The sequence below is a fragment of the Triturus cristatus genome, chromosome 5_2 (assembly GCF_964204655.1).
Source record: "Triturus cristatus chromosome 5_2, aTriCri1.1, whole genome shotgun sequence".
Taxonomy (NCBI): Eukaryota; Metazoa; Chordata; class Amphibia; order Caudata; family Salamandridae; genus Triturus; species Triturus cristatus.
Window position 1 is genome coordinate 394,186,003 of NC_140588.1, and position 27,798 is coordinate 394,213,800.

General features: G+C 42.2%; 1 protein-coding gene across 1 annotated transcript in view; it reads left to right on the plus strand.

The window, feature by feature from the left end:
• Nucleotides 1–27,798, plus strand: part of ABCA13 (ATP binding cassette subfamily A member 13) — a 2,655,493-nt gene that overhangs the window by 505,867 nt on the left and 2,121,828 nt on the right. The window contains exons 14-15 of the mRNA XM_085606362.1: nucleotides 15,835–15,941; nucleotides 20,320–20,432. Coding sequence (XP_085462488.1) covers nucleotides 15,835–15,941; nucleotides 20,320–20,432 — 220 coding nt within the window. The remainder of the gene's footprint in view (nucleotides 1–15,834; nucleotides 15,942–20,319; nucleotides 20,433–27,798) is intronic.

A 27,798-nucleotide genomic window follows, 5' to 3' on the forward strand; every position in this document is an offset into this window, starting at 1 on the left:
GGTGGGAACTGCATTTTTCTTTCTTAACAGTGCTGTGGATCCGTGGATCCTCCATGGATCAGTGATGTCGATAAATATAAATATCTTAAGTTTTGGCTCCATGGGGTACCAGTGACCCCGGCACCAGTCCTGGGGAATAGGGTATCCCTCCCCTGCTCCATGTATTTATTTTACATATTTGTTCAGGACAGGGGACTGAGTCCCAAGTCCCAAAAGTGCTGCTGCCACTTCTTTGTTAATGTGGTGGCAGACAGTCAGATCACATATTTGATCAGTTAGATCCATGAAGGCTCTGTGGCATTATATAATCTACAGCTTGTACCTTAATTTCCCAAAAATGACTGAACCGATTTATACCAAATTCTAAAAAGTCATGCCTTCCTGACCAAGATCTAGCTATCTGCTAAATTTGGTGTAATTCCATTCAGCCATTTTTGAGGTATCGCTGTTCAATTTTCCTATGGGAAATGCATCGGGTAAATGTGTTTTGGAACTCCCCAACCCTTTCTCATGCCCTTCTTGATGAATTACCAAAAAACATTCCAGGAAGGAGATGAGGTTGATGAGACTTTTTGTGGGGAGATTTTCTGATGATTTGTCAAATGGTGTCGTAGTTGTTAGCAAACATAAAAAAGACAGAATGTCTTATGAAAACATGGTCATACCTATAACTACAAAGATAGCACCTCATAAAAATGAATGTCTCTCAAACACATAACCATGTAAAAAGCACATAATCAATTGAAAACACAAATTGAAAATAAAGTTTGAAATTGGAAAACAAGGAGATTGTTCCAATGATGAACAATAAAGAACGGCCATTTGATTTGCAATTCATCCACTTTAACATTTTACAACATCTACAATCTTTCAAACTTGTCCAAGTGGGTGAAAACCCTTAAATGAAAATAACATACACTGTGTAAATAAAGCACTCAAGATTGCTAATTCTCAAATTTTCATACAATCTCCTATTGATATTTTAAAATTGACTGATATAAAATATACTCAATCTATTATGGTATCTGGAATGTGTATATCCTTCTTCAAAGTGTCATCTATATCAAGTATATTTAGTAAAATAAATACCAACCATGAAGGACAGCACAAGTTAATGAGACTGACAACAGAGTATGAACATAATAAAAAGTGTATTTGATTCAATCTCTCCTAATCACACATTTACATTCTCAATAATTCAATTAATTACTGAAATTGTTGAAAATCCTGTGAATTACTCCTTTTTGTCAGGATAAGGAGCCAGCAGCTAGTGACTTTACAAATATGTATACAATTCCTCATCTATATTAAGACCTTTGTGTTCAGTGCTATCCAAATCAAGTATGACCCTTGTTTCTAACTTGCTGAGTTTCTTTTCTCTGTCCCCCCCTCTCAAGTTCATGGGTACCTGTGCTATTTAATTGTATTTCATCATATTCTCATCTCCAGTATGAAAATGTTAAAGATGTCTTGCAACAGGATAGCTCATATCTTGATTCTTAAAGGCACTAGGGTGTTGCACAATCCTTGTGCACAGGTAAAGTTGTACTTCCTACATAGATCTTAGGGCATGGACAGGTCAATTTGTATACCACATAACTACATTTGCATGTTAGTCTACCTTTGACCTTAATGTTTTCTTTAAACTGTGTCTTCAGAGTATTAATGTTTACACAGTGCCAACATATTTTGCATTTATTATACTTAACAAAACCTTCAGAGTGGAGCGGCATAGTGTGGGGTGGGTATAGTGGATAGAGTGGCATTGAGTGTAATAGCATAGAGTGGAACAGCGTAGGGTGGAGTGGAGTAGATTGACCTAGAGTGAAGTATTGTAGAGTGGAGTGGCATCCAGTAAAGTGACGTAGAGTGGAGTGCCATAGAGTCGAGTGGTTTAGAATGGAATACCACAGAATGTTATAGAGTGGAGCGGCGTAGAGTGGAGTGGCACAGAGTAGAGTGGTGTACACCAGAGTGGAGTTGAGTTGCGTAGGGTAGAGTGAAGCAACGTAGAGTATAGTGCCATAGAGTGGAGTGCCGTAGAGTGGAATGGCATAGAGTGGCGCACAGTTGAGTGATGTAGATGGAATAGCGTAGAGTAGAGTGGAATAGAGTGGAGTCATGTACACTAGAGTGGAATGGTGTAGAGTGGAATAGCATAGTGTGGAGTGGAGTAGATTGTAGTGGTGTAGAGAGGAGTGGCGTTGAGTGGAGTGGTGTACAGTATAATAGCATAGAAGGAGGTGGTATAGAGTGGAGTGGTATAGAGTGGAATAGTGTAGACTGGAGTGGTATAGAGTGAAGTGGCAACGAGTGGAATAGTGTTGAGTGTAGTGGTATAGAGTAGCTTACAGTTGAGTGGCGTAGAGTGGAATTCCATAGAGTGGAGTGCTGTAGAGTGGAATGGCATAGAGTGGAATAGCGTAGAATGGAGTGAGTGCCGTAGACTAGAGTGGCATAGTATGGAGTGGCATACAGTGTGGTGGTATAAAATGGAGTGACATAGAGTGGAGTAGTGTAGAGTTGAATGGCATATAGTAACGTGGCAGAGAATGGAGTGCCATAGATTGGAGTAGCATAGAGTGGAATACCATAGAATGCTATAGATGGGAATGTCTTAGAGTGGAGTGGCGTACAGTAGAGTGGTGTAGACTGGAGTTGAGTAGAGATGAACAGTGTAGAGTGAAGTGGGGTAGAGTGGGGTTGCATACAGTGGAGTGCCGTAGAGTGGAGTGGCATAGAGTGGCAGACAGTCGAGTGAGGTACAGTGGAATAGCATAGAGTAGAGTGGAATGGTGTACAGTAGAGCGGCATAAAATGGAATAGCATAGAGTGGAGTGCCGTAGAATGGCATAGTGTGGAGTAGAATAGAGTGGGGTCACGTAGAGTGGAGTGGAATAGAATGGAATAGCATAGAGCGTAGTGGAGTGGTGTTGAGTGGAATAGCATAGAGTGGAATGGCGTGGAGTCGATTTGAGTTGAATAGCATGGAGTTAAGTGGCATACAGTAGAGGGGCGTACAGTGGAGTGGCATAGAGTGGAATAGCATAGAGTGGGGTATAGTGGAATAGCGTAGAGTGGAGTATCGTAGAGTGGAGTGTCATAGAGTGAAGTGTCATAGAGTGGAGTGGCATACAGTAGAGTGGTATAGATTGGAGTGTAGTACAGTTGAATAGAGTAGAGTAAAGTGTCGAAGAGTGGTGTGGCGTACAGTGGAGTGGCATAGAGTGGAATGCCTATGGAGTGGAGTGGTTTAGCCTATAGTGGAGTAAAGTGTCATCAAGTGGCTTGGTGTGGTGTGTTGTAAAGTGGAGTGGAGTTTCATACAGTGGAGTAGCATGTTGCAGAGTGGAGTGGTGTCTCGTTCAGTAAAGTGGAGTAGCGTTGAGTGGAATGGCATGCTGTAGAGTAGAGTGGAGTGGTGTGTCATAGAGTGGTGTGTCATACAGTGACTTAGACTGGGGGCTTAGGTTGTAGTGGTGGACACTGTACTGGCATATTGTAGAGTGGAGTGGCGTGGCATAGAGTGAAGTGGCATGGAGTGTCATAGAGTAGAGGGGAGTGATGTATCATACACAGTGTCATAGAGTGGCATAGAGTGTAGGGGCATAGAGTGGAGAAAAGTGTTGCATGGTGAAGTGGCACAGAGTTGAGTAGTATCTCGTGCAGTAGAGTGGAGTGGCGTGTCATAGAGTGATGTGTTCTATAGTGCCATAGAGTAGAGTGATGTTGAGTGGAGTAGCAGAGTTGAGTAGCGTGCCATACAGTACAATGAAGATCAGTGGCATGGAGCTGCTTAGACAGAGTTGTGTACAGTATCTTTCAGTGGAGTACAGTATTGTAGAGTGGCATGGATTGGAGAAGAATGTTATAGAGTGGTATAGGGTAAAGTGGAGGGGAACAGAGTGGAGTGGCGTACAGTATAGTGGCATGTCGCAGACTGGAGTGGTGTGTCATACAGTGGAGTGCCGTGGTGTATCAAAGTGGAGTGAAGTTTCTTAGAGTGGAGGGGCATGTCGTAGACTCTAACAAGCGCAGTCTGCTCATCCTCCTAGACCTATCATTGGCCTTCAACATAGTCGACCATAAGCTACTCCTGGATTCCCTTTAGCAATGAATCAGAGCAGATGGCACAGTTTTACAGTGGTCACCTAATTTCTGCATAACCGCTCCCAACTAATAAAAATAAACAATGCGATGCCCAATATTTCGGCCATCACGCAAGGTGTCCCTCAAGGCTCAGTTCTCTCACCAACACTCTTGAAAATTAACATGGTACCCCTCACCCCGATATTAGACAAGAAAACATTGCCTACCACCTTTATGCAGACAACACCCAGCTTTACCTGAACATATCCTCTTTGAATGACATACACCGGCTTAATACCACGCTCATAAAATTTCAAAACTGGCTATCGCACCACCAGCTAAAACTCAACCAAGAAAAAATGGAAATTCTTGTTTTTTCCAACCACGGCCAATTACCACAGATCCAAGAATGGATAAATAACCTGGATGCTCTAAACTGCAAGATGCCCTTGGCGAGCTACGCCAAATGTCTAGGGTTCACTCTGGACTCAAGCCAGAACATGAGCACACACATAAGTTCTGCAGCAAAGAGTGCTTTCCTGAACCTAAAACTCCTCAACAAAATCAAACCCTTCCTTCCCCCAAATGACCTAATAACCGCAATGCAAGTACTGGTTCTTTCCAGACTAGACTATGGGAGTGCCACCTTCACAGGTGCACCGAAACCTTACTTAGCCCGTTGACAGCTACTTTAAATTCAGCAGCAAGGATGGTTACTGAAGCAAAGAGACACGATAACATCTACCCATCACTAAAAACCTGAAGCAACTAGCATTCGAAGCACACTGCTGCCTCAAAGCTACTTGTCTCACTCACAAAGCTCTACACACTGGTAAACCAGACTACCTAGTAGCCAGACTCACAAAAGCAAGACAATCAAGAAATCTAAAAATCTCCAACACACTTCTTCTCATCCTCCCTAAAAAACATAAACAAAAAGCCTTCTCTTGATCTTTCTGGAGCAAGGTCCCCAAAATCTGGAACTCTCTCCCTGCTCATATCAGAACTATCCACTCATTCACAGGATTCAAGAGACAACTAAAGGAATTCCTCCTATATTAGCACCTTAACCCTCTTTGAATTAAATCCTAACGCACCCTCAAAATACCACCTCCTTCAAGATCTGTTCTAAGTTTTGACCCTCGACAACTCAAATACACTTGAGTGTCACAAACTGATATTGATTCGACTCTTAACACCACTACAACAATGTATTGTGATTGAATGTATACGCTTTATTGAGATTATATGTTACTGCCCTAATGTTGCTATAAAGCAAACTACGCTGTATTATGATTGAATGTATAATGTATACACTGTTCTGTGATTGAATGTTAATGCCCTAACGATGCTGTAAAGCACTCTGATACCCTTGGGTCATGCCAACGCTATATAAAACTCTTTAAATAAATAAATACATTAAAGTAGGATAGAGTGGCGTGTCATAGAATGGAGAGGCGTGAAGTACAGTATTGTAGAGTGGAGTAGTGTGGCGTAGAGTGTAGGGGCATAGAGTGGAGCAGAGTATTTTAGAGTGCAATGGCATAAAGTAGAGTGGCGTGTTGTAGAGTAGAGTGGAGTGGCATTTCATACTGTGGCCTGACATATGATGTCATACACTAGAGACAAATAGCATAGAGGGGAGGGGCTTAGAGTGGAGTAGAGTGTTGTAGAGTGGAGTGGCATAGAGTGGAATGGCCTGTCATGGAGTAAAGTGCAGTGGTTTATCAGAGAGTGGCATGGTGCATGGTGTGTTAGAGGGGAGCGGTGTGGAGTAGTGTGTCATAGAGTACACTGCAGTGAAGTGCTGTAGAGTTCCATAGAGGGAGTTGTGTAGAGCATCATAGACTGGAGTCGAGTGTCGTAGAGTGTAGGAGCTTAGAGTTCAGTAGAGTGGAGTGGCATAGAGTGGAGGGCCGTAGAGTGGAGTGGCATTCCTTAGAGTGATGTGGCATACAGTGTCATGACGTAGAGTGAAGTGGTGTGGAGTGTCATGGTGTACAGTGTCATAGCATACACTGGAGCAGTATAGAGTGGAATGGCACACAGTGGAGGGGCATAGAGTGGAATGGGATAGAGTGGAGTGGTGTAGAATGGGGTGGCATGTCATAGAGTAGATTTGAGTGGTGTAGAGTGGAGGGGCGTGTCATAGAGCGGAGTGGAGTGGCATGTCATAGAATTGCGTGTCTTAGAGTGTAGTGGAATAAAGTGGAGTACTGTAGAGTGGAGTGGCATGTCATAGAGTAGATTGGCATAGAAGGAAGTGGAGTGGAGTACAGTGGAGCGGTGTACCATTCAGTGGAGTAAAGTGTGATAGATTGGAATGGTGTGGTGTGTCATAGAATGGAGTGGAGTGTCGTGGAGTGGCATGTAGTAGAGTGTAGTGGCATGTGGCCCAAAAGTGTGGAGTGGCATAGAGTGGAGTGGCATCTCATAGAATAAACAGCAAATGTGTTGACTATTGTCTTGGCAAAATGTTTTTGCATGGGTTTGTGTTTTTGCTTGGCTGCTTTTTACTGGTATCAAGTTATGTGGGTGATCAAACTTGACCTTTACCCCTGGTCACGTCATAAAGCTAGTTGTACAAGTGCAGCTTTTCAATTGATTCAATTTATTCAAGAGTTTGTTGGTGAGTTCTACCTTGCAGGTCGCTGAATGCGTTTGCAGATGACCAAAGGGAGCATCCGAATTATATTTCGGTGTGGCGTTTTTACCTTGACGCATGTGCCAGGATGAGGGGGTCGATGTCATGTGCGCTTATGCAATGAATACATTCTCCTCGCTTCTTTCATTTATTTCTTTTTGCATTGTCTTCCGATGAGTATTTGTTAATGTATACTTAACATATATACACTTATTGTCACAGCTTATAACTATGGCACGCAGAATGAAAAACATATGGTGAGAAACTGTTGATATCAGAGTTGACAATTATGTACTAGAAGGGACATTGACATCGCTCATGCTGCAAGTTTCTGTGTCTTATTGGGTTATTGCAACTATGGTAGCACCCTCCATGTTTTACCTTGGTTTACAGCAGTGTGTCATGATGTGATGACGCAGTTGTATCAAGTTCAAGGGAATGCAGGGGATGGATGAAGAGCCCTCAAATTCCTAGGGTTTCGTCTCTGAAATGCTCTTGACACATCTTTAAGAGACCAACCTAAAGCACCTCAAATTCCAGAAAGAGTTAAAAGCCTTCCTTTTTAGAAAGCGTTCAGCATACCAAGATCTGTTTAAGAACAGCCATCGTCCCAAAGACAGGACTCCTTTACTTAACAAGATCTATCTAGAGCTGATATCCCCATCAATCACGCACGAGCTCTCTAATGCTGCTGGAAAGGGACATGATTCAGTGCTATGTAAAACTCCAAAGATGAATAAATAAATGTAAGTCTTTGAGTGACCAGCAGTGTGCACCACCTGTGCGTGACTTCTACTTGCTGATCTTCTCTTGTTTGATGTCCCACGTTCCCATCCCGTTTACCTGTGGCCTGTAGTCAACGCTGACTATCTTTCATGACAGTCCAGGCTTGTTTCTTCTATCTGTCACTGGCAGTTCCATGTGTTCTTGTGTTCCACTCCACCAGTGTATCATATTTTTGCATCAAACTGTCACTTGTCTCCTTAAAATTGTGTGCCTAGTTTACAAAGCAGTAATAATCTGGCACGACTGTACCTCTAGGAAAAAGTTAGCAAACGCTGTCCTGCTCACTCTCTTAGAAGAGGTGTGGCACCGTGGCCAGGGCGACTGACTCCGGAATCTTGGGATCACAGTTCGATCGCCGGCTGCAGATTAGCCCAGCACCATGTGACTCTGGGCAATAGCTTGCTTAATCTTCCCGACGGCCCCCAGCGCCTAGAGACCATTACGGGCGATTGTTTGCGCTTTACAAATGTGGATTATTACTATTGTTATTATTGCATCAGCTAGTCAAGGGCTCTAGAAGATTTGTAAGACCCGAGTGTGCTGGAAAAGTGAATGCAGAATATCTGTGGAACATTCTACCAGTCCGAATGAAAAATAAACCTAACCTTTTGAGATTTAGGAAAACTCTAAAAACTCACCGCTTAATAATTAGGACACACTTTAGAATTCAGATAAGTGGTGCATCTTAATGATTGTGTCAAAGAAACTCCTACTCCATCGAGAACAGGTAGAGGCCACACCAGGGGTAACGTTGGAAGATCTTTAATTGTTCACAGCTTGTGCATAATGCATTTCGGCCATACGGCCTTCCTCAGATGCTGCTGCTTTGCAAGCGGTAACTCCACCCCCACCTTTCATTGTCCAAAGTCACTGCCATTGGCGGAAATCCGCTGACCCACGGTCACCTGTGTGCAACTCCACTGTAGTTCTGCCACAACTACAGCTCCCAGAATGCTGTAGGCTCTGGTGAGTGTTGCTAGGCAGTGGCTGAATAAATTAACCCCATGAATGTAGGTTTAAACTTGAATCGGTGCGGAATGTTCAAATCATGAGTCTTGCAAATAAAACAGAATTGCGGATCCTCCTCTGGTCCCCTTTAGCGCTCCAGCATCGTTTCACGTTTGCCGTCCGGACCATGAATCGGAATTACAATGAACCCGTCTCCGTGTCAATGACAAGCTGCATCTCGCAGAAGTCCAGGGTTCAGGCATGTACTTCGGGGCGGGCCGGAGTCAATTCAATCCCTTGAAAACAAAACACAAGCTGCAAGCAGCGGATGCCAGTAATGTCTCCAGCCTCTTGTCGGAACGGGGCCTCTCACGCGTCTCTGGCTGACGCGAAAACATCAAAGAAACTCCTACTCCATCGAGAACAGGTAGAGGCCACACCAGGGGTAACGTTGGAGGATCTTTAATTGTTCACAGCTTGTGCATAATGCATTTCGGCCATACGGCCTTCCTCAGATGCTGCTGCTTTGCAAGCGGTAACTCCACCCCCACCTTTCATTGTCCAAAGTCACTGCCATTGGCGGAAATCCGCTGACCCGCGGTCACCTGTGTGCAACTCCACTGTAGTTCTGCCACAACTACAGCTCCCAGAATGCTGTAGGCTCTGGTGAGTGTTGCTAGGCAGTGGCTGAATAAATTAACCCCATGAATGTAGGTTTAATCTTGAATCGGTGCGGAATGTTCAAATCATGAGTCTTGCAAATAAAACAGAATTGCGGATCCTCCTCTGGTCCCCTTTAGCGCTCCAGCCTCGTTGCACGTTTGCCGTCCGGACCATGAATCGGAATTACAATGAACCCGTCTCCGTGTCAATGACAAGCTGCATCTCGCAGAAGTCCAGGGTTCAGGCATGTACTTCGGGGCGGGCCGGAGTCAATTCAATCCCTTGAAAACAAAACACAAGCTGCAAGCAGCGGATGCCAGTAATGTCTCCAGCCTCTTGTCGGAACGGGGCCTCTCACGCGTCTCTGGCTGACGCGAAAACATCGAAGAAACTCCTACTCCATCGAGAACAGGTAGAGGCCACACCAGGGGTAACGTTGGAAGATCTTTAATTGTTCACAGCTTGTGCATAATGCATTTCGGCCATACGGCCTTCCTCAGATGCTGCTGCTTTGCAAGCGGTAACTCCACCCCCAACTTTCATTGTCCAAAGTCACTGCCATTGGCGGAAATCCGCTGACCCACGGTCACCTGTGTGCAACTCCACTGTAGTTCTGCCACAACTACAGCTCCCAGAATGCTGTAGGCTCTGGTGAGTGTTGCTAGGCAGTGGCTGAATAAATTAACCCCATGAATGTAGGTTTAATCTTGAATCGGTGCGGAATGTTCAAATCATGAGTCTTGCAAATAAAACAGAATTGCGGATCCTCCTCTGGTCCCCTTTAGCGCTCCAGCCTCATTGCACATTTGCCGTCCGGACCATGAATCGGAATTACAATGAACCCGTCTCCGTGTCAATGACAAGCTGCATCTCGCAGAAGTCCAGGGTTCAGGCATGTACTTCGGGGCGGGCCGGAGTCAATTCAATCCCTTGAAAACAAAACACAAGCTGCAAGCAGCGGATGCCAGTAATGTCTCCAGCCTCTTGTCGGAACGGGGCCTCTCACGCGTCTCTGGCTGACGCGAAAACATCAAAGAAACTCCTACTCCATCGAGAACAGGTAGAGGCCACACCAGGGGTAACGTTGGAAGATCTTTAATTGTTCACAGCTTGTGCATAATGCATTTCGTCCATACGGCCTTCCTCAGATGCTGCTGCTTTGCAAGCGGTAACTCCACCCCCACCTTTCATTGTCCAAAGTCACTGCCATTGGCGGAAATCCGCTGACCCACGGTCACCTGTGTGCAACTCCACTGTAGTTCTGCCACAACTACAGCTCCCAGAATGCTGTAGGCTCTGGTGAGTGTTGCTAGGCAGTGGCTGAATAAATTAACCCCATGAATGTAGTATGCACAATTAAACACATTGAAACAATGATGTTTGATGTGTGTCACTCAAATATATATGTAATGGAATTCATATAAACCTGTGACTGGGTGATGATGCACCATTGTGTACAAGGATTGGTGTTTTGCATATTTTTTATATATTTGAATTGCACCATGACATTATTTTTCACATAGTAGCAATTGTGAGACAAATCACGCATATTTTACAATATATATAAACAAGAATTGCATGGGGTCAATTTGAATTCACAGGACATGCCATTTCTAAGTAGCATTTGGGTGTGCTCCACAAACAGCATGAGTCTGCAGCCCTCGTTACAAGTGCCCTAGAGGGGTTGGTGATAATAAACGCACGCAATAAAATGAAACACCGTGGGATTCTGTTTTTATTAGGTGTTGTATTTATTTTCTATGAGAAGGTTTGCCCTCACCGTCCCATCTCTTTAGTCAATTTAGATTATTTAATTTTCTCCAAGTCATTGGCTTTACGGCTAGATGTGCTTCTCCCTAATCTTATAGGTAAGGCACAATCCAGCTTTGTCAAGAGTAGATTTCTCTCAAACAATACTCACTTATTTTTTTATATTATTTCTAGATCTGCCAGCTTACCTGATTCTCTAGCGACCATTGCTTTAGATGCTGAGAAAGCTTTCAATTGTGTTATTTGGCCTTTCCTCTTTTCATACTTTTACATAGTTTGGTTTTGGGCCAAAACTCATGTCTCTCATTTCTCTTCTTTATACTTCTCCAAAGGCGGCCATTTGCGCCAATGGTCTCACATCTTCTTTTTTTGACCTACACAGAGGGGTTCGACAAGGCTGTCCTCTATCCCCTTTCTTTTTAATTTAGCATGAGAACCATTTTTATCTCAGATCCGTCAGAATGTTAACATACATTTTTTCATTCATGGCTCACAACAGGTTAAATTGGCTGCATACGCTGACAACATCTTACTATTTATGTCTCAACCTAATTATATTCACTTCCTGCTTTTGAGTCAGAAGTTGCTTCCTACTCATTGGGCTCGGGCTATAAGCTAAATACGACAAATGCAAAATGTTTGCCCTTAATAAATTCACTTTTAGTTGTGATTTCTGTTCCTCCCATTTTACGTGGCAATCTAAACAACCTAAATATCCCAGTCTTCCATTCTCGTCCTCTCTCTCTTCTTCTATTTCAATTCTTATGGACAACTGTATTCAGACAATCTCTTCTCTAACCAGTAAATGGCACCCACTTTATTTACCATGGTGGGGCCATCTTGACACCATTAAGATGATGTTGGTAATTGTTATTCTTTTTACTCTCTCAGATATTCCCCTACATGTTCCTCTTAAGTATTATAACCAATTAAATTAATTATTACCTGCTTTTCTTTGAAGTAATAGGAAGCCGTGAATGTCTTTGGCTAAGCTGAAACTGCCTAAGGTTGAAGGTGGAGTACACTCTCCTGATTTCCCAAAAGATCATAAGTCTTTCCTTTTGCAGCAATCTTCGCATTATATTGCACCCCCCTCTATATACACTTATGGGTGGATGTAGAACAAACTTTTTGTCTCCATTTTCTTTTCAGACAAAGACCTCGAAAAATGTCCAACCTTATTATCAACAATTCTTACAAAGTTTTCCTCTTTAGTTCATTTTTCGCCCATGGATCTTGACTCCTTTCTTAACTCTACTATATGGAATAACCATTCTATTCTGGTGAAAGAAAATCCTATTTATTGGCATTACTGGAGAATTAAAGGTTTGATCTCGGTTCATCAATTATTCAATAGAGATTCATTACTCATCTTTTCTCAAGCTCAGATTCTCTTTAGCCTTCCGTCTACTTTCCAAGCCAAATTTCTTCTTTTACAAAGAGCTATGGTTCACGCATTTAACTATTTCACATCTGTTTCACCCTCTGATACTTCGACTTCCACACCATTAGCTGCTATTTTACCTACGTGTATTAAGGCTTCCCTTATTTATTCTCATTTATTTGAAGTTTCCACTTTGATATCCAAGTCTAAGAGTGAACTCACATGGGAGGATGATCTCTCCACAACTTTACCTCTGTCCACCTGGAAACGAATCTCAATTAAAATCAGGAAATCCTCATGTGCATCTAGTACTATACAAACACTTTTTTTCATATACAACAGACTATTTATGACACCTAACACCCTCCATAATATTAATCACAATATCCCAGACACTTGCTGGACTTGTTCTGCACCACAAGCTGACTTGAAACATTTACTTTTCACTTGTCTCCTAGGTTCGGCATTCTGGTTACAAGTTTGGCATCAAATCAATCTCATTTTCCAGAGTAACGTCTCTTTCTCTATTTCCAATGCATTTTTAGGTAGTATATCCAAGGTATGGGTTAATGCTTGTTTTAACATACAGATACTAGATTTGTTATTAGGACTTGCTTTCCAACAAATAACTTGTAACTGGAAAGATTTAACACAATTGTCTTTAAAGGCATGGTGGCATGCAGTTTGTAACAACCATTGATTAGACACTGCATATATGCATCTTTTATCTCTGGTTTTAAAATGAAAGGCCCTTTGGACACCTGTTACTCAATTTCTTGATTACTCCGCTATCACATCTTTTGCCCTCTCCTCATCTTCAGGAAGTTTTACAACCCCCCTGACTTCCCTTTTAAGATTTTGAAATTTGTTTATATCAAATATTCCCTTACACCCCCTCCAGCATATAGAGCTGATAATCAGACCATAATTTCCTGTTTTATGCATTGTATACTTTTTTCTTTTTCCATATCTCTTGAATAATTGCTTTGTATTATTATAAAATATGTTATCTTAAGTTCAAAGAATATTTTTTTTTAACATAAAAACAAGTTTGCGCTGTAACATGGGACATAATATCCAGATGTTGGTGCTCCTCTTATTAAATCCTGATATCCCCATAATTACTGGGCATTTTCCCCTGTTAAGTTCTAGCAGGTTTGACCGGTAAAAAGGTATCCAGTGAAACCAACTTTAGCCCTCTCGGTAATTACCTATTGTGATAGAGTCCACATATATCATACATCCCCTACTGTACACACAGGTGTTTTGCAGGGATCAGAATTTTCAATCCTACTGAAACTGAGGGCCTAGGGCCTGATTCACAAAGACAATTGCACAGTTTTGTGTAGGTTTACTACTTTTTGATATTCAGAAACTGTGCAGACTTTTATGACTCCCTACACCCTCTGCATATGTGTGTAGTTTTCTCTGCCCAGACATTGAGTCTCTGGGTGGGCAGAACTCTGCACTGGGGCCAGCTTTAGAGCTGTTGGCTCCCGGTGCGACAATCATTTTTGGTGCCCCCTCCGGGGCCACTTCCTTGGATTCCTTCATGACCAATAGGCAAAAGTGCCCCTCATTTCTCCATAGCCCCTCTCTCACACACATTTCATTTGTTTTAAAGCGTTGGTAAAGGCTGATTTTACTAATAGGCAAACAGAATGTCCTAACCTATTTTATGCAGTTTGCATGCAGCTATTTGATTACAGTTTGTAACAGTCACTGTTCTATATTAGGGATGTATCTTATGTACTGCTGTGACAAAAGGATCTCTGTGACAAAAGCAGTAATCCACTCAGCTATCCACATGAAATACAGAGCTGTGACCTGCACTCGGTCTTTGCAGCAGGCTTATTAAGCCCCTGCTCTACTGTGTGGCGAGTCAAAACTGCCCCTAGACAAAACTTTGACCTCTCACTCCCTAACATGAACATTAATCATAAGAGTTAACTTGACATTTTTAATGCTGTCTGGAAAATGGACACACAAGGAACTCCCCTGAAGGTGTTTTTAAATCACAAGGTATTGCTAAACACAGCACACCCCTCCCCCAGGTCAGAGCCCCCTCCCCAGGTCAGCTTTGAGTGCGGGTGCACCAGCTGCACTGCCCTAAAGCTGGCCCTGCGCTGCACGTATCAGTACAGGGAGTGTGGAGTTGCAAAATTGTGCATCTAGTTGCTGAAGACCAAAAAGTAGTAAACTTAGAAAAATGTGTAAGTTTACCTTTGTGACTAAGGCCCTAATAGTTTCTGCCTTAGCCACTCACCATAGCAGTCTGACATTTCACTTTTTTGGTCTGTCTAGCTCATCACATCACAGTGGTTTGTTGCTCAGCCTTGCACAGTTTCTTTGCCTTGCACTTAAAGTGCACTGTGTGCATGAAGGAATGTTGCATGCAGTCACACGTGGATTGAAGAATGTTCATTTAGCGTCAGGCCTGCCTCTGCCCAATGTGTGGTGGTGTGTCCATGCTTTGGCATTTGTCATTCAAGCGAAAAAAAATCAAATCCCACAATGGATTGCTTTTCAACAGGTTTCTTAAGAAAAAGAATATATTTCAAAACGTCTTAAATGGAACTGCAGCAAGGCTTCGGGTGAAACACTGTGAGACTGAATGTATAACATCTTACCTAAGTACATAACGTATATTATACGAGACAAAGTGAAAAATCTGAAAACAATTTACCTCCTCATTTCCTTCCTCGTCCCAATGCCTACTCCATGAGTAAATATTCAATTACCAAGTATTGGGCGCCTTAAGCAGAAAACAACAAAGTCTAGAAAGGACATATTACATTTAGCTTTGTAAGAAACAAAAATACCCTGTAAGTCCTTGAGTAAAGGGGCCCCAGCGCCCTAAGAAACAATGAAGGTTGCCACAGCCAAACCTTGATCACCCCTCTAGGGAAACAAAAGGGCACAAGAAACAGAACCCCAAGTGTGGAGAGAAGAGCAGTGATTTATGGGTAGTTTCTGTACCTCAGTAATATAAACAAAACAAACAGCTGGGAAAGTGGAGGAAAGTTAAAGGTGAATGTACACATTTACTCATGGAATTCATATTGGGATGAGGAAGGAAGAATCAGATAATGAAGATTACCGGTAAGTAATCCGAGCATTATTCTTAGTAGCATACAAAGAAAGAGAGAAAAACATTGTATGAGTGGCTAGTAGCCAAATATGATGTTATAGTCTGGAAATATTATGTTTATAGGGAAGTATAACCTAGAGTTACAAAATTCCTGATTTGGAGCCACACGTACTGAGTTCTGCATGTTTAGTGTATTAACTTCACACACTGCATTAATCTGAAATCATTTCAACCAGAAATAGCTCTAAGGATGTTAGTGAAGAGCATGCTATAGTGGTATTTTCCTTTGGAGTAGCCATATTTGCACATGTTGCCAGAAATAGACTCCTATCCTATTCATTTTGGTTGCTTACATTTCATGTTGGCTTTGGTATGGCATTTTACTTAATGTCCTTTGAATGTGCATTTGACTCGTGCAAGGTACCTACATAATATTAGTAATATCGATGTCTCTCTCAGCTTCCTCGAGGTGTGCCAGCATCTTGAAGCGAGTGTGGATCCCACACATGTCGAACTGCTGCAGAAGACCCAGACCGCTCTCCTGAATATTGTGACAGTGCTTGCAGGTAGGTTGACAGCACCGTCAGTCTTCAACAAACGTAATCTTGTTTTAACATCAAGTGGACACCTCTGTCCTTTCCCTGATATCAGGCATTACTCAAATATGGACAAAGGGTCTCCTTAACAGTGGTATTAGAACTTATGCCTTGCAAATTATTTGCACTACTTAAAAACTGTTTTTGCAACTTTCAAGGAATACTGGCATACTGAGCACAGTACACAATTATGATTGGCTATAATACCCATACGGAGTCCGGTTACGTGTTTGCCCAGTACAATACTGGGGCAGCTGAGCTGAACTGTTATGCCTATAGTCCATGTGTCTCTACGTGACAGTGAGCGTTGTTGACTAAGGTTGTGGTGGATGTCATTGAAAGTGATGCTGGAATAAGCATAGTCATTCCTAACCCACAATTTTCTCCTTTACACATCTCACATACTTATGGACTTCAGAGTTGTCACTTTTGGGGTATGAATGTTATTCTCCTGAAACATCTTGAATACTCGTGTTTGCTGCTTGCAGTCTCACTAGGACCTAAGAAATGCTGGATAAGAAAGCTGCTCTGTGAGCTTAAAATCTTTGCTTAAAGGCTCTGAAGTTGAGTTGGAATTTCACCCTTTGGCTTTCTGGGGTACAAGCAGGAAGATCTGCTGCACAGATCAGACCTAACTCTCATGCCAGTTTTCGCCATTGTTGAAAAGTGGTCTCACTTGATTCTTCCACGAAGAAATAATTAATAATTGCACTGGTTTAGGCAGTTGATACTGTCTTTTTCTCATTCTAGAGAGCACTTTCAGTAACAGGCAATTCATTATTTATTTATTTTTAAATGTCTTTATTAGCATTTGACACAAAGGGGGGTATACAGGAATTGACAGGGCAACACATAACCACACAATGCATCAATGAGACAATTCTGTTGTTATCAGGCCTCCTGTATGGTGTTGGCTATGACAAAGACAAAGGGGTCAGCCCATCTCAAATGAATCACTCAGCACAGCATCTCTCACAAATGACTCAGTAGCAAAGCCTATGAACTAAAAGTGCAGACAAGCTTTTTGTGATTGTTACTGGCTTCATTGACAAAGAGCCTCCCCAGGGAACTTCATGTGTGAGCCTGCAGCCATGCAATGAATGTATAACATTTTGCCTAAGTACATCATGGTATTATACGAGACAAACAGAAACATCTGACAACAAATTACCTCCACATTTCCTTCCTTGTCCCAATGCCTACTCCATGAGGTAATATGCAATAACAATGTATGTGGTGGCCTAAGCAGCAAACTACAAAGTCTAGAAAGAACATATTACATTTGGTTTTGTAAAAAAGAAAAACACTTACCATTTAGGTCCTTGAGTAAAGAGGATACAGCACCGTAAGAGACAAGGATGGTTGCCCCTGTAAAACCTTGATCAACCCTCTAGGGAAAGCAAATGGCACAAAAAAAAGAACCCGAAGTCTGGAGAGAGGAGAAGTGATTTATGGGTAGATTCTCTACCTCTGTATAATAGAAACAAAAGAAATAGCGTGGAAAGTGGAGGAAAGTTAAAGGTGAGTGGGCACATTTTCTCATGGGGTAAATATTGGTATGAGGAAGGATCAGAGTAATGAAGATTACCGGTAAGTAATCCGAGCATTATTCTTAGTAGCATACATACTCCTCTTGCATTTTAATGTTAGGTGTTATTTGGGCATTTAGACACTTCTAAAGCCCTGTTACACTGTCACTACTCATTAAAAATTTGTTTCTCAAATAATGCCGTCATTTCCTTTATTCTTGGGAGGCTACATGAGTCTTTGAGACATGTACAAAAGGTTACTAAAGTTAAAGAGAGTAATGTAAACAGTGCTTACACTATGGAGAGTGTTTACTCTGTACTGTGCTGTACCACCCTGTTTGCAGACATTGAAAATCTCATGAGAAATACACCACAGAGTGTTAGAAAGTATCTACTAAGAACTGTGTTCACTCTATGTCAAACTTATCCAAAGAGACACTTTTTATTAAAATACCCGAGGTATGAAGATGCTAAAGGTCACACTACCTGCAGCCTTCATGTTGTGGTGAAAACCTTACAGATAGCCCATCTTTTGAAGCTAAACAAGCACATGTACATGGGATAGTACCTGGTACACACAGTCCTCTACATGTTATGTTAAAATTGACATGCTACGACGATTCTGATTGAAAGCGCCAGGCATCTTTCAATACTTACTATTAGATAAAATATTTGCCCTGTGGAAACTTTTTCAGCAGAACCACAAAACTTGTGTGGATCATACTGGATACAAGTCATCAACTGTCATCTGCACACAGAGTTACTCTTCAATACAAAGACCGGACTCCGCCAGGGTTGTTTGCTCTTCCCTTTTCTCCTACTGCTGGCCATAGACTGGATCATGAAGACATCCATAGCAAGGAGCAATTGTATCCAGTGGGCACTTTGGATGCAGCTCGATGACCTGAACTTTGCAGACACTGTCCCATGCCAATCTCTATCTGCAGATGCAAGAGAAGACCATCAAGGTGACCTCAATATCAGCACAACTTGGCCTCAATATTTACAGGGCTAAAACCAAGATCCTGAAGGCTAAAATGGCCAGCGATACAGAGGGAGCTGCGTAGCACGAGTCATGGTGACAAACAAGTGATCATTTCAAATTGTAATGACCAAAGTATTAAATGAGCCAAAGTACATTTTACAGCATTTATACCTCCCAGAGTGCAAGGGTTCTTGTATTGATGTGAGTAAAAGGGTTCTCCCATGTATGTACCCAAGTATTTGCTTTACTTAGAGCCATCTAAAGAAATGTTAGTAAAGAAAACATAGATAGTATCATCTACTCAGTTGACTATAAATCAATTATTTTGAATCTGACCTACAACATGATCCATACAAAATACAAAACACAAGTCAATACAAATAATATATATTTAAAATAGTTTACCTTTTTGTACCCTTTAATTGCCTGTAAATCTAAAAAAATTCAGAAAACAATAAAATGATAAATGTTAGTAAGAGGTAAGTAAGTAAAAGGAATTTATAGACCTCTCATATGCCCAAAGGTGTCTTGATGCTAGCATCTGTTATCAAACTAGCTGAGTGGCCTAAAAAGATAGAGAGCATTAGAAAAGCCAAGTTTTAAGCTGTTTTCTGATATGTTTTAAGTTAGGCTGAGCTTTAAGCAGATAGGGCAGTGAATTCCAGAGTTTGCAGGTGGAGAATGTGATGCTTCTGACACCCCACAGGGTTTTGTTGATTTTAGGAATTGCAACATTTTTGGCTGAAGAGGACCGAAGCTTGCGTTTGGGTGTATAACCTTGGATTTTTCTCTTTAAATAGTCAAGCCGGATTTTTTAATGGGCTTTGTAGGCTAAACAGAGAGCTTTGAAAGTGACCCTCCTCTGGACCGGAAGCCAATGTAGGTCATGAATAGCTTGGGAGATCGACTTCAATTTGGGAATTTTCATAAGAAGGTGAGCTGCCGCATTCTGAAGGATCTGAAGGTTATTCAACAAGCATTGTTGGTACCTACATAGAAAGCATTGCACCAATCAACCCTAGACATGACTAAAGCAGTAATGACCATATTTTGAAGCTCCTGTGGAATAAAGTGAAATATCTTTCTTAGTGTTCTTAGAAGAAAAAAGCATGAGGATATGACCTGATTGATTTTGTTAGAAAAAGTTTGCTTTCCGTCAAAAAAGATGCCCAGGTTCTTGGCTTTTTTTACAGTTGAGGGAATTGGGCTTCGATCTTGAGGCCACCAGGTAGAATTCCAGAAAGATGTATCATGTCCGAAGAGAAGAACCTCAGTCTTGTCTGAATTTAATTTAAGACAGGTATTTTTCATCCAGCTGACAATCTGTTCAATGCATGTGTTGAACCGCATAGCCACCTCTTCGACTTCACACGAGATTGAAATTACAACCTGTGTGTCGTGGGCATGAGAAATTGCAGAAAAACCACAAGAACGAATCTGGTTAGCCAAGGCTGTCACATATATTTTAAATAGTGTGGGACTAAGAGATGATCCCTGAGGAATCCCACTCCGAAGTGAAAATGAATTAGATGAAAAATCCAGCAGAGACACCAGTTCTTCTCAGTTAACAAGAAAAGAACTTAAAGTGGATAAGGCCCATGCAATTTGGTAACTATTTTACAATATCTATTGGTATCTAGAAAGGTGCATTTGGTCAACAGGTAAGGCTTTTTGTAATGTTGTGTTTAACTATAACTGATAAGCATATGTGTACATATATTTATAAGATTACCCATTAATTTCACTGCACAGAGACTTATTTTAAGTGATTTTTAATAGGGGAATTTGGTAACTGTGTACATTTTCAAGTACTTGTTTGACTCCTTTATTACAGAAAACCCAGTATTCACAAGAAAGAGTCATTGCATATTTAGCAGCTGCCAAGGCAAGTCATTAAGGCGTTACCTCCTGTCTGTCATCGAAGGGATCAATTTGCTGCACGCTCAGGTTTGTGAGGTTTACGTTTTGTAGATCCTAACAGTAACAGGCTGAGGTTTGTAGAGTGTTTAGCATCAAGCAACAATGCTGTTTGTGCGAATTTTCTATTTTTAAGTGCTTCTACTGTGACCTAATATTCAGAAAAACATCAAGTGCACTCAGAATTGATAATTACTGTGCTGTACCATGATCTTTCATGTTTGTTTAGCAAATGGAAGTCAACTTAGTTTAATAATGCGTCTAACGAATAACACAGAGGTTGATAGGGTTAGCAGCTGATAACACTGTAGTGATGCCTTTCTTTTTATATTACTTTTTTGATATCGTACTAATACCACACTTCTGCTGTTTCCAAGCTCTGGAAATAGCATATGTTACTAAAGTGTCAAGGTGCAAGGAACAATACACCATTACACGAGCGATTTATAAACAAAGTATTTATTGCGAATAAGAAGGCCCACTATCAGCTGGTAGAACGTGGATGTGAAGCAACAGCTGGTGGGAAGCAGAATGCCAACAGTAACGGTGACGTGAGCTAAATAAGAGGTGAGGATTCCAAGTGACATAGGCTGTATCAACCAATAAGATGAAGCGTATACAATTCGCTTCATAACCAGGACTAGATATTCAACAGTTACCATTCCCCAATTTATGGTTACCAAAGATGGAAGGGTGAGCTCACTTTGCCCAGATTCGAAGTCCTGCTGCCTGATTCACAAAGTGCAAATGGCTGGATTACAGCTGGCCAGCAGTTACAAAAAGAGGCCTAACAGCCATAAATCTATATACTCATTCTTAATGGCGCACCACAACTGTATAATTATGCAGGAGTTATTCCCAAACAAGGCGTGGGCATGGAGAGGATCAAAGCCTGGTTTGCCGTATGAATTCATGAACACCCATTACTTTTTGAGTTCATGAGCTTTCACAGACACTTATGTGACCATTCGCACCCAGGCAGTGTTTGAAGATTTGTTCCTACAATTAGCTGAAGTAAATCACCGTTAGCGAGGGAAAGGGAACGAGACGTACCCACACTTGGTGGGGGTGTGAAGATATTTGTTTCTACACAGACAAAAGTGCCTTACGTGTGGAGAAAAAGGAATGTGCAGTTGCACATCAGGGATACTTTCCCCTATGCTCATTATATTGGCAAATGCAATCCTGCCATGTGGAAAAAAACACAAAAAAATGTCACATGACATACGCTTAGAAAAGTCTGTGAATGGTGAATTATCGTAATACAACAGTCTTGCAGTTTTCTGATTCCTTGTGTGAATTGAAGCTAATAGATCAGGACTTCTTCACAAGATGGTACAATCGTTACTTTTTTTGTTTCATTGTAAGCACATGCTATAAAAATAAAAAGAGGAAACATGCCACTGATTTAAAATGGTGGTTATATGTAAATTAAAAATAATTACTTTTAGTTTTATTTGAACATCATGTGTGTTTCTAAACAGGCAGGTATACTTAAGACAGGTATAAAACACGTTTTTCATTTTTATGCACATCACAACAAAATAAGATTCTTATTGGTGCAAGGAAAATGCACTATGGTCCTAGAATTACTGTGACCTAAAGGCATAGTTTAAACACACGAGTATGACTTTCAAAAAAAGGAAAAAAAGCAATTAAGAATGGAGAAAAAAGTATTTGGCAAATTAGAGTATTGCCCACAAGCCCTAATACTGAAATTCGCTTCTTTGTGGTTGGATGTGCACATGTGATCAAGCAAAATGCTGCCACTCAGTGCAACAGCTGAAGTGGGCTAACCCACTGCCCCATGCTTTATTCTTTGGTGGGTGGAACCAAAGTGTGAATGACAGTTAAACAGACCAATAGATGAAGAGAACCTATCCTATATGCATATTTGTATATGTTTTTTTCATTTATGATATTTTTATTTTATAAAGCTGTGTCTAGGCCAGACCTAAAACAAATGGACATCATTTAATACATACTGATCAGATGGGGTAGCCAGACATTTTATTTTGAATGACATCCACACTAATATTCTACCCAAGGTGCGCATTGTGTGGAAACTGTTCTGGTGCAATACAAATTACAGACCTAAAAGGTAAACTTATCCTATGCTGAGATATTTTTTCACAACGACTAGGCGTCCTTTGCAAGTAGGTCAGACTGGCATTGACAGCTCTTTAATTGCATAATGTATGCATGCAGATGCCAGTGTGGCTGTCCCTACATCTCCACTACCACATACACAACTCTTAATGTGTGCAGAAGGAAGAGGGATAAATGAAGAGAGGACATTGAATACATGTCAAAAAGAGTTTGCTAGTTCATATTTAAAATGTCTTCCTTTTTAGGTCTCGCCTAGTGTTGCAGCGCATGCGTTGCTCGCTCTGCGAGATCTATTGTCGAGACAATTTCAGAAGTGGAGAGGAAGCTCCTCCCATCTTTTCTATTGGCCGGCGTCATCCTTTATGGTAAACGCTGGCCTCAGATTGAAAGTGAGGCTTTTTGGTGACTGCCCTGTCTCCTTTAGGCCCCGCCCACCCGGACTGGATCGTTTGCGGCGTGAGACAGTCTCCTTCAATTCCTTGGTAGGCACCTTCTTTTTGTCAGTCGTCCACAAAACACGATGCTGCAGCGCTATGCCCTCTAAATTGTATGTTTATTTATTTCCTTGATGAGCGCGGCACCCGCTAGGGACACCGCGCTCACTTTATTTATTTATATTTTTGCGCGTCTTTCGCGGCATCCGCTTCAGGGACACCGCGCTCTGTTTGTTTGTTTTTTTACCTAAGAACTGAGCATGGCGCCACTTCAGGGACACCACGCTCGGTTTATTTATATATTTTGTAACTTTAACACAGAGCGCAGCGCCCGCTTCAAGGACACCGCGCTCAGTGTTAAAGTAAAAAAAAAAAAAACGAGCGCTGTGTACTTCAAGCGGCGCCGCGCTCAGTGCAAATGCTTGTTTTCAGTGAGCGGTGAGGGGCTTGGTGTACAAGGGTCCCTAAATACCAAGCGAACACGTTCTAGTAGACCGATGAAGAGCTTGGCCACCACAGAAGTGCTCGGCTGGACTTACACCTGGTATTATCAGTTTGTACTATAGCACTTTTACCAAACCAGGCGCCGATGTGTTCGTGTGCGCACTGAACATGGTTAGGCGAATGGAAGAGAAGAAGACAAAACCACCTCGCATGTCAAAAGAGAGCATTGTACAGAGTATCTGTAACTTTGCAAAAAGGCTGCCACCTCAGTAAAACACGTCTAAACCTGCCACCACCAAAGACAGTAGATCTAGGACTTCTGCATAGAAATGAAAGGGCACAGCCGGGGGCACTTGTTTTGTGTGTGTTGGCATGCACGTGCCTTGTCACTGCTGCTCTGCCAGGCCAATAAAGCACGCTTAAAGCATTGTATCGAAGGGCGTGTGTACAGGTAAGGGACGGGAGCGGCAGTCAAGAGGGCTCATCATCTTTTCCTGGGAAAAGGTCCATGGGGGCGGCCCCTCCCATGGAGTGAGTCACAAGCATCCCCCTCGCCGGGCAGCCTGCCAGCTGGGCATGCCAGAGGCCACACCGCCACGCTAGCCGACAGCTACCAGCCCTCACCCCATGCAGCTGTCACTGGCGCCTTCACAGAGGCTGCCCTGTCACTGGGACAGGAGACAGCGACCGCTCTGCCCGCTAATGAGGTGCCGCCATTGTACGTCTCAAAGCCCACTTGTGTCCAATGGATGGACAGCTGGAAGCGTGCCCCTCACTACGACCCCCGTGTGTGCAATGTGTCTCCCGGGAACTGACCACGCAGCTCTGCTCTCCGCGGAGCACTGGTGACATTTAGAAAGGCACCAAGGATGACTGATGGTTGATCGGAGGAGCAGGCGAAGGGCACAGCCGAGTTACTAGCGTTAGTTTTTTTTTTAGCACGTAGAGTATTTTGGAAGATTTCATTTAGGAGGGACAAAAGGAGGACATTTTGTGTAAAATGACAGATTGGCATTTTGCATTAACGATCATAACTCAGAAGAAATGGTTGATGGGAAGCATAATTTTTAATCACACAATTAAGGCTATTTTACAAAGTCCTTGCAAGAACACCAGCTAAAAAGTAAGGAATTACAGAATAAAAAGGGGCCCCTACAGGTGGGGCTTGGGACCAGGATTTGACTGGTGTTAGAAGTCTTGAAAGGGGTGAACTTGTAGGCTGGACAGGGTGAGTGAGGGCTCTGCACAGTGATCAGAAAGAGAGAACACAAGGTAGAAATTTTCTCTTTACAGTGTGCCGCCTGAAGACAGACCACACTGGGCATAAAAAGAGAGACCAACTAATGGGCACGGGCTGAAATACACTAATGGAAAAAGCATTTGCAATGCAATAGGTCTCGCATTTATGCGAGTTTCAGCTATTGACATTGCAAAATAGGGGAGAGGAGTTGGCCTAATGGCTAGGGCGCTCGACCTCGGACCTGGGGAACTGGGTTCTGTGGTAAATAATTTAATTACCGGTACTTAATTTGATGCGGAAAATCTATAATAATAGCTCAGTAAAATAAGAGGCAGAATCCGTGGTATTAGAGGTTCGGAACGGGCTTTATTCCAAAATCAATTCGAATTGATGGACTCCATATTCCATCACCACGAAGGTTCAGGAAGTGAAGGACCATACTTTATTGATAGGTAATCATTTTTATACAATAGGCATTACAGTGAAACAGATGCAGGAGGCGTAACAATTGATAACAAAGATAAAACATACATACGTAACTAAAGTGGGTGTAACTAGGCGTAACTAAAGAACGTCATTAGGTATGATGTCACAAGTAGGTGGCACCATGAAAGAATTTCGCAATGTCAGCAGAAATACTCGGCAGAGATGCGCGCGCAGCAGCATGACGTGCAATTGACGTGCAACTAGGGGGTGAAGGGGACTTGACATTTAGCTCTACATGTGGAGACAGAAGTCTGGGGGGTCAAGTCAACCTAATCCCAAATCATATCTAACATCCTATGTTTAAAGAACTATGTTATCCAAAAAGAAAGGTCTTTCGAACAAAATCTATTCTATACTGACTGTGAGTGCGTGTACAAGCGTCTAAGTGTCTACACTAGATGCGAGGGCAGAAATCTTCCATAGTAACAGGGCTATGAATTACTTGCATAAAGACAGAGAAGCCGGGCCTTTTGCTCGGTAGCTGGAAGAATGTTTACTTAAACTACTAGACAGGAATGCATTGGATGGGGAGCGGAGCAGATAATCTCGAAGGTGACATACAGTTTTTGGCAAGCAGACAGGTCGAGTCAGGCACCGTTAGCCGCGCAGGGAGTAGGACAAAGTTCATGGATACAGATGCGAGCTCAGACTGGAGCTTTCAGAGGCAGAAGGCAGGGAAAGGCTTAATGGCAGAATCAGGGCCTACTCGCCTGGACTGTAAAATGGGATAAATGAACCATATAAAGCCGGTGGCCTTTCATACTTAGGAATAGAATATCCGGCCCATTCATGGCGGATCTGAAAGAGGACATGTTGACGGTGGACGCACATGTGTTTGCGTCTTCATAACTGGAACTGGAGGAAACATACATGTACTTGTGATTTATACATGAAACCGTTGGGGTCCAAGATAGGGGACATAACTGATCATAAAAATCCATATTTCCACATTCCCTCCTTGTCCCCTACTTGCCCTTAAGAGATATCAATCTTCATCAATCCGTTGATCTGTTCATATAGCATCATTTGTTCTTCTTTCTTCTTCCGGGATGAATGAAATCGTGGTGGTGGAATACACGATGTGGCACACAGACCACAAATCGCTGGTCCACATTGTAGGCATAAGCAGCAACTGAATAGTATGAGAAAGCCAATACCTAGGAAGGATAGGACCCTCCATCCAAATGTTGACAATACACTCCAAAACCAACCGGACCAAGTCCAGGTGCCTGGATTCTGGTGTATCTGGCTTACAATCTTATGAAGGCGAGTTATGGCTTTATATACGGATGGCGAATTTTCTGGTATGAAAATGCAACAACTCGATCCGATGACCCTACAAGCTCCGCCCCTATCGGCCAGGATGACGTCAAGGACAAGACGATTTTGAAGCACAACAATCCGCATAGCAGACTGCTCTTCTGTTAAATTACCTAAGGCGGAAATAGTTTCGTTCACTACTGCTTCAAGGGTTCTGGTTAATCTACGTATCAGCTTACTATTGGTAACTGTACCTATATAGGGAAAGAGACCTTTATTGAAATCTGTGTATTTTTCCCATGCTGTTTCAGTGTAATCGACGATTGGGAGATCTCTCCGTTCTCTATTGTGTACTAAATGAGTATTTCTGTGATAATCAGGAGGAGCTAGGAAAACAGGTGGCAAAAGGAATCCGATGTAGCAGGTACCATCCCAATCTAGAGGCAAACGTATATATGCAGTCTGACCACATATGAAGTAGGAATGGCGAGAAGCTCTAAATGTAGACTTGCCTTGATCACTGAATTCTATTACAGTGGTGCATCTACTATGGCCCATATGTATGGAACCATTCTTTCTTACACATAATTCACCTTTGACTGGAAATACTGACATAGCGGGCAAAATTGGTGCAGCTTCGGATTCAACACTCAGGATCATGAGATTAAGCGTGAAATTCCCTAATCCATATACCTCATTTTCTAGATCAGTTCCTGTTCTTTTGGGAAGTCCCTCCTTGTTAGGGTAACAGACTTTAAGCAAAACTAGGTTCAGGTTTCCCCATACCCAATTGTCTTGATAAGTTACTGAGTTTGAATCGAGGGAATTAATTAAACTAAACCATGCTCCACAGGAGCCATTGTGTGTGAACGGATATGGAAAGAGAGGCAGAATTCCCTTATAGTTCTGATAGGGAGGGAGTCGGCCACATATCCAACAATTCGTAGCATTGCTAGCCTGATGGGAATGATGTAACATACTAATGAAAGTGTTATTGCGCAGCGCAAATCTATAGGACAACTCATGCGGGGGTAATTCACTAAAAGAATGTTCAGCAGTAACATTGTAAACATGTTTAGAAATAGGATAATATATGTGCAACAATATACTTGCAGCGATTATTAAAAGACTTAAGAAAAACAAAATTAATAACGTCACTGTGCAATGACTACGCAGTGATTTACAGTACACATGTTGTTTCATTTGCTTCTTTCGGTGTCTTTCTCTATTCAGGTCTAGGGGATTCATGTCAGAGACAAATTCGACCGATTCACCTTGGAGAGGACTTAAACAATCAAATTGTCTGACTTATTAGACCTTAGTTTTAGTTTATATTGTTCCTGATTACTCGGTTCAACCAAAGGAAGCTTTGAGTCAATCGGTGAAGACACGCGAGGTGTATCGTCTACATCAGACGGAAGTC